The 11748-nt window shown below is 37.0% G+C and overlaps 1 protein-coding gene across 10 annotated transcripts in view; it reads right to left on the reverse strand.

Annotated features, from left to right (window-relative positions):
• Nucleotides 1-227: 227 nt before the first annotated feature.
• Nucleotides 228-11748, reverse strand: part of KDM6A (lysine demethylase 6A) — a 159240-nt gene continuing 147719 nt past the window's right edge. For 4 of the 10 annotated variants that reach the window (XM_065677077.1, XM_065677074.1, XM_065677081.1 and 1 more), the window contains 4 exons: nucleotides 11197-11338; nucleotides 5913-6039; nucleotides 4827-4997; nucleotides 228-4567 (listed from right to left, as the gene is read on the reverse strand). In XM_065677077.1, coding sequence (XP_065533149.1) covers nucleotides 4511-4567; nucleotides 4827-4997; nucleotides 5913-6039; nucleotides 11197-11338 — 497 coding nt within the window. In that variant the 3' untranslated portion in view covers nucleotides 228-4510. Of the gene's footprint in view, nucleotides 4998-5912; nucleotides 6040-11196; nucleotides 11339-11748 lie in introns of all 10 variants that reach the window. The other 6 variants (XM_065677076.1, XM_065677078.1, XM_065677082.1 and 3 more) reach the window with 4 other exon arrangements.

Consider the following 11748-nt stretch of genomic DNA (forward strand, 5'->3'; position numbering starts at 1 on the left):
TGCAGCAGTTCAGATTCATGACAAAACCTTCATGCAAAATGAGCAATACTGCCTGACGCTCTACTGATCTGGTCTACTTGGTCATCAGTGAAACATGGATTTTCTTCCTTGGTAACGGCACATCCTCTTTTCCAAATGGGAAGGAAGGTACAAAGCCCTTTTTGTTAGCGCACAGTAGCTCTTTCCCTAGTTAGCAAAATTCTGTTACAGCACTGAGAAACGAGGACTTTTTGTTTACCATTAGTTGAGGTAAGTTATCTTGCTTTTATTTGGGTTTAAGACTACTGTAAAGGAGTAGCTTTTCAGTTGCAGCATGGTTTGTCAAGATTACAATGTTTATGACTGCATGAAATACATAAGTAAAAAATTATGATTTGTAGAGTTTGTTATCAAGAGCTGAGACTTACATCTTTACAGAACTGCAAATCCTTCCTTCCTTACTGCTAGTTGGCAATTTTGCTGGCAAGAGCATTTGTTACGGTTTTCTTTAACCTCTATACCCTTCTGTCCAACTGCTGTAAGAACTAGCAAGGAAGTCAGTTATAACTACAGTTAAACTGTCGTAACAGCATTAGACAAGCTGTACTGATTCTTCATTAAAACACCCTTCGTTTGAAGCTACAATGTAAGAGGCGATTCTTTTTGTTCAAAAGAAACTATCAGCATGCTCTGTGCCTTTAACACTTCACATTGATTACAAAAAATTTAACAATGCAATCACTAACATACCCCACTAATGAGAAATGATGAGAAACTGTTCGATGCAGAACCTTCTGCATCAGTCAACTCTGATCGATCAGAAAGCTATCAATTTTGAAATTTAGATTTAATGCATTTTCAAGAAGCTAATGAGAAAGGAGCAACTTAAAATAAATACCATCATTAAAACTGCAAACTGTTACAATGATATATTATAAACTTGTCCTAAATAAACCTAGTGCTTCAAAAATTTACCAGTGAATTCGTATTACAAAATATGTGAAAATACAATAGAATACCACAAAACAACGTCCTTTTTGGAGTCAACAATGACGCCAAGATGATTCAGTCTTAACTTTTTAAACTGTTAATAGAACATATTGTAATATAGAAGTTGCCATTTGGTTGAATTCTAGAGAATATCCCCACCCAGAACTCAAATTCACCTTTTTCATTCCTCCCCTAAAACTAGTGCCAAACTTCCTGTCAAAGCCAGTATTTTCTCGGAGAGCTTTAAAGTTTAGCCTTTACTTATTTTCTACTACTACATTTTGGCAGCAACTATTTATTGGTCTGTTATTGCAAAAAGTGCAATTTAACAATAAACCAGTCTGAAGGTCATTCTATGTCTTGAGGATACATACCATATATTTCTTTAAAAATAATCATACTTTTGTAAGCAATACTTTACAGTAGACACCTCAAATCTACCATAGATGTAAAACTTAAAACGAGAAAAATTTAGTCTCTAAATCTTTATACACATATTTATATTCGAGTTTCTATATATATTATATATATACACAAGCACAAGAGTATATATAAAATATATATATCAGATCAAAAAAGAACAAAAACTGGGCACTGTACATAAAATCTTTTTAAAACTCAAACAATAGAAAAACTTTAAACATTAAACAATTTTAATAAAAGTTTCTGTACAATGCTAAGCAGTTTTATTTACATATAGAAAATGTAATAGGAGTAGTGTTTGAAATTACAGAACTCCTTAAAATTTCAATGGCAGGTAATCTGGAAAAAATAACAGCATTCCATTCACAAATATTTTCAAGCAATAAATATGTATTTATAAATAGTGTAAATTTACATCAAGATTAGAAACAAAAATCACAAATCTGAAGTTTATTCCTTAGTCTATGTGCAACCCATTTATCTTTGTGACTTGGCTGTTAATTGTTTTTAAATTTTATTTAGGAACCGAAAGTGTAACCGTCATGGTTTCAAAACAAGACAGAAAAACATAAAAGCAGTAAAAAAATTTTTATCACCTAACTCTTCACATTAAAAAAAAAAAAAAAAAAAAAAAAAAAAAGAAAAGAAAAGAAAAAGTTGCCCAAAGAAAGACTTAAAATTTCTAACTACCTTACAAAGAAATGGCCAGCTAAGCTAGTACTTTTTCCAAGGGAAATTCTGAAGGGGAAAAATGGATGAAACCAACTCATCAGCCCAGAAACAGAGAAATACAAAAGAGGTGGTCTTCAAGTCAGTAGTCTGTATAATGTTGCCAGTTTTGTCAGATATATACAAAACATGGAATTATTTTTTTGAAGTACAGCTGGATGAGCTTTATTTGTTTTGAGTTCTGGAGTAGGAGGCAGTGCTCTCTCCTGTCCAGTTGGTTGACACTCCGCACTTGGAAGGTTGCATAGACACAGCTTTCAGCCAGCAGCCTTACGGGATAGCTACAAAAATCAGTGGTGCAGAACTGGGTCACTTCCTGAATATCAGAAAAGTTTTCATTTAATGTCCATGAAAAAATGTCAAGATGAGGAGGATGGCAATGGAGGAGCCTGAAAAAGAAAACATTAAATTACCTTTTCTACAAGGGTGTAGAACTCTCTTGTTTAACCAAAACCTGCATAAATTATAACCATGAGAGTTTAAAGTCACAGGCACTACAGCTTTATAGGTCTGGACTCTTTTCAAGTGGATACTGGCATTTTTTGTCCAACTTACTCAGATACAACGTGCATTTTATGACTACTCTGCATTAGGATTTTGCCTATACTGCAGACTGGAGTATGCTGTGGGAACGTCTGTGTTAACACGACGTGAGCTGCCAAAGTCCCTCTGTGGCAGGAAAGAGCTCCGTGTGGGCTCAGTTTTGATTTCTCTTAAAATATTCTAAAACAGGGATTCTCAACCTGTTCATCAGTGGGGGAAGGACTGTCCATTTGTGGCTCTCCAAAAGCCTTGCGGGCTTCATTTCCTTCCCCCCCCGCCCCCTTTAACTAAATAACTATACAGAACCCTGAAGTTCTGAAGTTAGAGATCTGTGGTAGGGATCTCAGATGCTCTTATGAGGAGCAAGGTGATGGGTTATTATTTTTTTTAATCGTGGAAGACACCACCAGAGTGGCTCAAGAGTGAAGTAAGCTGCGTGTCTTGTTCCTGCCTATTTCAGGAGACAAGGTCTAGAAGATGCCCAACTATTTCCCATTACTGCACTCTCTGGCATTACCATCAAAACACTGAGTCTTTGATGGCATTTCCTTCTCTTCTTTTCCTGCTCAACAGTCCTGTCATGACACGGAATCCCTTCAAGAAGCTGCTCACAGTCTTTAAAGACACTTTAAATCATATCATAGTACCCACCTATGAAGCACTAGCACTAGCTGATCCCTGTTTGCTCCAAACACAGAACCTCTTTGTTAGGCCTACTGCACCTTTGCCATCTGAAATTATCTTCACCCTGTGACTTGCAACAAACCATAACTCTTTTGATGTCAACGTTTAGCCTATGAGTCTTCTCAATTCAGACTGTATCCCCTTTAAAAGAAATGAGTGTGCACACCAATTTCACAGAAGGACAACTATTAACGCCCTTCAGGGCTGCAAGTACAGGTGGCTTGTGGGGGAGGGAGCCACTCACAGGTTGAGAACCCTTGTTCTAGGGACAATATAACTGTTACCTATATAATGTTATAAACACAGACAACAAAAATACCCTTCCCTCTCCCCTCTTTTCCACACAAAAACGTTCTTGCTCATTTCCACTCAACTGGATGACGTATCTGAGAACAGGTGGTTATTTATATGCTTTTCTATAACATCACTTTGAAATTTCTGTATTTCACCAACTGTAATGACAATGGGCTCCTATAAGTATGAACTGAAGTTCAGCCACCTCAGGCTCTGTAGGACCAATGAAAAGAATTAAGTTCAGAGGATGTGGTCCCGCACATTTGCCAGCCTCTACTGCTGAACCCTGAGGCCTTGGCTCAAAAGGTCACAACTTATCACACTAGCATTGCACGAAATAACTGTCTAGACATACATTTTCTGCAGCGCATGGAAATGAATCAAAAGACACAGCCACTTCTGGGCTGTTGTATTTAATTTGACATGAAATTCTTGCAACACTTAGTCCAACGTTTGTTTCCTCTGACAGAAAGGCAAGGCTTATGAACAAAATCCAGCATCGCTTTCATTGTGATTACAAACAAACCATCTTTGCCTGAAACAATGAAACCTGGGTGAAATGTTAAGACAGTTGTGCTGACATAGTTCAAAGCAGGAGGCTGCCATATATAGCAGAAAGCTATAATGGCAAAGAGGCTTTTTGCTTTAAATTGAAATGCAAAGGAGGCCCCAAGCCAGAAGACAGAACTGTTTGAGAGCATCCACTTGCTAAGCAGAAGGACAGTGCTGATTTGGGAGGGGATGGGTGGGGAAAAGGAAGGGGAAAGAAGGGGTCTGAGTGCATAGGATGCTCTGCTGCTATACTGACTTCATACCACAACCAATGTATTAGAGATGCTCTTGAACCTGGTGCTAGTTTCTCCAAGCTTCACTGTCCTGATTCTTCCCATCTCCATCTGATCCAGTTATGGTCTTCAGGTGATCTCTATTGGATTTTTAAAGCCACAACTTTATGAATTGTAACATCATACTTTTCCTGATAACTCAGTGGTTATGTTCTGCAGTAAGTTACTGTACTATTTCACATAATTCTGACTCTTCAGTGTTTTGTTCAGCAAATATCACACACAACCCATACCTCCATTTGAATCAAGTCCACAGTACTCATACAACGGAGTACCAAGACAGTCTACAAGTGCTTTACAAATAATGTATTTATGCACCCACTTATTAATTTGACTTACTAATGTAAATTGATCATAGACTTGCATCAAGTCCTCCATTTTGTACTGTTCTAGCACCACAAAATTTTCCAGGTTCGTGCTTATCTTTCTTGCACAGTCTTGGCAATGTACGACATAGGTCTTTCGAGAATTGCTCTCACTAGTGACAAAAAGCAGATCAAAGACTTCCACCTATTAGACAGGAAACAGAAAGTCAACAGTTACAGTTTGATTTTTTAGGAGTTAAACCATGAAACTATATTTTCTTCGGAATTTACAACCTTAACCTGCACATGCAAAGAGAAAAATTACATTCGTTCAGGGAAAATCTATCCTAAGGCTCAGGCAAGTGAAATATTCTAAAACCACTAGTATTACACTTACGACGTCTGCATGAACAGCGCTGTGGGAAAGCTTCTGGTCAATACAGGCAAAGCGTGATTCATACTCTGAATAGGGGCTACTCACTAAGGTGGGGATTTACAACAGTTATACCCAATTTTCCTTTTTAAAATTTGTCTGCAAAAGAAGTTAATGATTTATTTCCTTACTACTCAGTCATGTTCCTATCCTACCCAAGAGGCTCAGTCAGAAGATGACTAGAAACTCATTCTCAGGAGGTAAGAAAACTTTACTTCCTGTTAAGCTTCACGAAAACTATTATCCAATACTTTAAAGATATTATTAACAGAAAGTAGAATCAAATTCCAGGGAAAAGGTATGTCCCTGTGAAGAAAATGCACTTAAATTGTCTCTCTTTTGGGGCTGTTGACTTCTGAAGACAGATACACCTTCAAAATGAAGCTGAGCAGATTGAATTTTATGCAGGAAGGGATAACAACTTTGTATAATAACTGAGAATTGAAAATCGACCTTGTGAGTAACAATGCTGTGGAAGTCCTGTGGAAGACACTGCAGCCTATGTCTACAGAAACAGCTTGATAAATAAAGCTCTTTGAAGCCTGTACAGCATCACATATATGTGCTGTTAGTATACAGTAGATGCTGCAACTTAAAAGCAATATCAAAACAGCAACAACAGAAGACAGGACAAAATTTAAGTAACTATTATAATAGCACACAAGCCCCACACATGTATTTACTGACCTCACAAATGCTACAGTAATGAGCTGGCTCGTCCTTTGCTCGCCCGTGCCAGACAATCTCTTTTCCTGCAGCAATTAGAGCTTCCCTCAGTGTCTGACACTGTTTAAGAGTTCTTAACAGGCAGTACCTGTAAGCAAAACCAGTTGTATATTCAGTTCTGTATTAAACTTTATAGGAAGACTCAAATAGGATTAAATTTCTTTCAACGCCCTGCACCTGGAATTTCCTCTTCCTGTGCAATTTCAGAAACAGCTGGCTACTAAGAATCACTGGACTCATGACTTGGGTAGAAGTCAAACTACATGATTATGGACCTTCCAGTACTGCCTCTGGCCTTGCAAACAAACTTTGTTTTCATTTTTGCCTGGAATGCATGGATGCTCTTTTTTCTAAGCACAATAAACCAATGTGTTTTTGAAAGCAATTAATGTATTTTATTTTGAACAATGAATTTATTATCAAGAAGCTAGTTCAAACTGCCAAGTTCAAACTGTTTACATTTTGTGTAAATGACTACAGCCTAATCCAAAAACCTGCTTTAACTTACATCCTAAAAACCCTATTACTCCCTCAGCACTACTAGACTTTCAGCTACTGCAAGTCCTGACAGGAATAACTTTATCTACAGTGTAAGTAAAATCCTTTTAAAAATGAAAGAATATTTTCTTCCACGTAGAACAAAAAAGAATTAGAAAAATCAGTCCCTTCATAAAAAGAAAAGAAAGAAAAGGAACGAAGACAAGAACTGGTCAAATGTCAAACTCAAATCAACAACTCCCAGTTCCCCTGCAAAACCCCCTGTTTTATCTTCACAGTTTTATACAGTTCTCTTCTGTACTAGAAAATCTAACTTGTTTTCTAGCACTGAGCTACATACGTTCTCTAAAAAGAAGTTGGCAAAGTAGGTCGCCAGATTTCTAAACTACAATGTGATTTACAATAATTTTTAGCTTTCAGCTATCCTATTTACTTGAGCTGCAGCCTTTGCAGCCTTTAATCTTCTCCACAGGGTGGTTATGTTACATGCTCATTAGATGCAAAAGGAAGACTGAAAAAATATAAGGGGAATAATAAACACTGGACAGAAAACAAAGTTCTCAAAAGTTCTATCAAAATATTTTCAAACTTGATCCTTCTCCTGTTTTTAAGCCTTAAGGATATATAAATCTGTATTAAAGAAAAATAAAAATGTTTCTTTCATGTGTTTCCAAGTAGTTAGCAGAATCTTAGGCTTACTTTGAGATATTCCCCTCTTGATGTTTTCCACTCAGACCATTCATCTTCGCTCAAACCAAGTCTATGGCTTCATTAATACCCTTACCGTAAGAATAATGCAAAAATGAAAGCATGTTTCTGTATCAAACATCATGTTTTCATATACCAAATTTGAAGAGAACTGAACAGCTCATCAAGCTGTAAAATGTATGACTAAATCACATCCAGTCAAATTCAAGTATTTAAGTACAATTTAAAATGGACATCAGGAAGATGTCCTGATTTATTCTAGAAGGGCAGTAAGAAACCTGTTTGAATATTCAGATTCAGTAAAACTTTTAGAACTGTGGCGACCATCCCAACAGCAATGCAAAACTGACCTCTTTACACCTTTCAGTAACGTATCTTCCCTACTGAATCCAAAATGTATTTTATCTGGCTTCATGATTTTGTAAAAATCCTCTCTCCATTGGCATGTTCTTTTATGTTTCTAGAACTATTTTTGTAAAAGAACTTAGTATTTCAGTTACTCTGGAATTAATTTTTTAAGCCTTTATTACAATGTTCCCACTACCTCTGAAACTTTTCTCTTCCTCAGATGCATTTTTAAAAGTCCTTCTAGCCTGCACCTATTTTTTTCTCTTCTTGAGGGTCCCTCAGTCAAGTTTTACATCATTTTGTCTGCCTGTGGTCCTGCTCATGATTCTACTGTTAATATCTTCAAAAAAATCTCATGAGGAAAGCTTCAGTTTTTGCTCTTTTATTTAGCAAGAGAGCACTGAATTGCACATTAACTAAAATGTAAGGAGATTTCAGATTTCTTCCAAAAACAAAGTCTCCTATTATTTTTTTCCCTAGTGCTGTTCTATTTCTTTTAATCATTTACCTGCTTCCTAATATTTATATGTACCCTTGAATTTAACTTTATTTTTTCCGTAGTGGTTCCTTTCACATAACCAAGTAAGACACATTTGTATTTTATCTTTCAAACTGGAACTACAAACTACGTTTTATCATTTTCTAAGAGCTAGATTCTTTTGTACTATTCTGATACCTAAAAAGCCTCAGAGACAGAAGTCAAACTGCCTGAAGACTTCAGGTATCTTCAATGTGCAATTTTAGATACAGGCTCTGTACTTGGCAAGAAGATGACAGCAGTGTCACCGATACACTTTTTTCCTGGTGACAAATGAGAAGTCAGCTATTGAAGATGAATTCAACCAGCTGTATCAGAAATCACTATTTCTTAAGTGTTTTTATACACCCGCGTACAAGCACACACATACATATAAACACAAATGTCTCTATTTTGTACATAGTAAAATCCAGGAAAAGTGGACAGCAGCTACTTGCCAGCTGGTGCTATTTTCCTGCAGACAAGCAGTCCACAGGAAAGTTACTGTCCTGGGTTTAGCAGTAGCAGTAATTCTTCTCCTTCTTAGTGGCTGGTGCAACACTGTGTCTTTGATTTTTGGCTTGGAAACAGTGTTGATAAGGCTGATGTTTTCAGTTGCTGCCCAAATGTTTGGTCTGGCCAAGGACTTTCTGAGCCTCATGCTCTGCCAGGGAGATGGGGGGGCCAGGAGGAAGCAGAGACAGGACACCTGACCCAAACTGACCAAAGAGGTATTCCATACCACAGCACGTCATGCCCAGGATGTAACTGAGAGTTACCCTGGAAGGGCTGGGACTGCAAGGTTGGAGGAGGTATCGGTCGGTGCTCCGCTGGGGGGAGTGGGGCGAGTTATTGGTCGGCTGGTGCTGAGGTGTTGTATTCTTTCCTCTTGTTATTTCCTTTATCATTATTATTATTGGTGGTAGCAGTAGTGATTTGTGTTATACCTTAGTTACTAAACTGCTCTTATCTCAGCCCGTGGGAGTTGCATTCTTTTCGATTCTCCTCTCCATCCCTCCAGGAGTAGGGGGAGGGCAAGAAGTGGGGGAGTGAGAGAGCGACTGTGCGATTTATGGATGACTTTTGTTTAAACCACGACAGTTATGCATGAAGGTTTATACGTTTCCAGTATGCTTAAAAAGCCAAGGTCAGATACTAACTAGACTCTGTATTCTGGTGACACCTATTTCTAGGAACAGCTATACCATGATTTAGAGGTGGCCACAATAAAGAAGTTCTCTCATGTCACTGCTACTAGATGTATTTAACTCATCAATGCAGCTTCCTTTTGCACATATAGCAAGGCACTTGGGATTTGGCTTACAACTAACTTGGATGGAAGACTTAATCCAAGTAAACTGGAAATGGTATCAGTAGACTGGAAAACACAAACGTATGCAAGACCTAATTTTGTATCCACTCCTTAGCGTCTCTGCTTGTTTGTAATCTACACCTTAAATTTAGGTGTCTTATTAGAAATGGCTGAGCTGCTGTCAGCCAGCAAGATGACAGGAAACTACCAGGTTGTCTTCTGTGTTTCTTCACAATACTGTAAGCAACTCTCGTGGAAAAGGATACATATGCTCAGTCATGTTTTCTCTTTTTAAACCTGAACCATGGCAAAAGCCCCCAAACCTGTGCAAATGCAAAACACAGGTGGCTGAAATATCAAAATAATACTTTGCCAAAAACACTCTAGAACTGCTCTGAGCTTTAGAACAGATGCGTGCTGGGCTTGGGAAGATATATAAAGATAATTGTGAAATATGTTTGTGCTGTGGGTTTTTTTTGGTGGTTGTTTTTTTTTTTTTATGGACATTTTGGCTTCCTCCCTCCCACACCCTGCTTCTTTTCCCCCTATTTCTCACTCTATCTCTTCAGTTTCTCCTCTCCCTTCTATGACACTATGAAACTGAACACTAATAGCTTATCTGAGGGGGCAGGACAGTCAAGCCTTCAGCAAAGATTTTCTCTACCCTAGATATTAGTTATTAGATTTTAAGGAACTATTCACATAAAATGTTATTCCAAAATCCAGCTTTGCAGTGACTACAAACTTGTCTTAAACTTCCAACATTCTTGGTTCTTACGTTATCATTTTACCAATTCTACTATTCCGCAATACAGATGTTCAAGCCTAAAATAAAATCCTGCTGTAAAAGGTGTCTCACTCAGAAGTCATCAATAAATCCTACTGGGGAAAAAAAAAGAATGCTTTTTCATTGCCCTTTTTTGCATGTTAATCCACACTTTTTTTTTTAAGGTCCACTTCAAGCCAAATTACAAAAGGATTCAATTCTTGTGGATCCAGTATGCTGATACGATTGAAGACGTGCTCAAGCTAGAAGCTCCTTTGTTAAGGCTTAAGGAAACCGGAGTGCTGCTACCAGAGTATTCTCATGATGGGTAATTTGCTTTGGAATTAATTCCCCACTTTTTTTAGGACAAACCTATGATATATGGTGAACTGTTTATTCATCCCTCTGTCTAGGTATAATGGTGCTGCAACATGAAATATGCAGTATTTGCTTGAAGTTGCACTATTTGAAGAAAATTACTAAAGATGCTCCAAGCCTGGAATATTCCTGCATTTTGGAGTATGCATCTAAGAAATGTCACTAAACTCAATTATCGTTTTACACATCAATTAATTCATTGTTCAAAAGAAAAAGCAAAGGGTAGGAGGCTTTCAAATTCCTACTTGACTTTATTTAAAGCATTTATACTGAATCTCCAAATGACAGAATGTGAGCACTAATCAGAGGTTCTAGAAGTATAAAATTAAGTTTAACTTTACTGTAAAAATGACTAAACACTCTAATATTTGGGTTGATGACCTATTTTTTTTTCCTTACAGTAAGTATTCTGAACAGCTTTTGTCATCTAAGTCAATCGTGTCTGTAAACTGCTGTATGAAGGCTATGGCATATTTAACAAAAAAGTTAATTATATCGCTCTGAAGCTGTGCAACAATAACATTAATTAAAACACAGTAAAATTAGTAATATCTCGACTCTTTGAAAAACAGAATATAAACCAAATCTGGCTTGATTCTCAGGAACAGAAGTCTTATTAATCCTCATAATCCTTATAAAGGATTACTTACAAATCAATTATTGTTTTATGCTTGAAGAGGAAAAGCGTACAGTAAATGTTCAAATAAATAAAACTTACTTTATCATTTCAAAAAGCTTTGGATCTGAGACCTTGATATTTCGAGCCATATTCCATGAAAGATGAACCATGGGTACTATGGACTTAACACTCTGCAGTTTATTCCACTCGTACCGTTCCACTGCCAATTTATATTGACAGGCTGTACAAAAGCAAAATTTCAGAAGCAATTAGTGAAATGAAAAAATAAGTACCAACTGCAGCCAAAATAACTTGATTACAATTCAAATTTATATCTTTTAAGGCTATACCTTTTAATGACCCATTCATTCCAACTACACTTGAATTCCACAGAGTTTCTTTTACAAAGTGCATTTATGATGCTAAAGAACACACAATACCACAGCAGTAACAACTATCGGTGAAAAGAAGTTACTGACAAGTGTTCAATTTCTGTGATGAACATAGAGCAGTATTTCAAAAGGGGTTACTTAATACATTTTCAAATATAGCACATGAAAAACAAATGGCCTGAACTTGAAATGTCTGCATCTCTATTCACTCTATCATAATTTTACAATGCTGTAGAATATAATTTGTCTTGAAAATGAG

Source organism: Lathamus discolor, chromosome 4 (assembly GCF_037157495.1).
Source record: "Lathamus discolor isolate bLatDis1 chromosome 4, bLatDis1.hap1, whole genome shotgun sequence".
Lineage (NCBI taxonomy): Eukaryota > Metazoa > Chordata > Aves > Psittaciformes > Psittacidae > Lathamus > Lathamus discolor.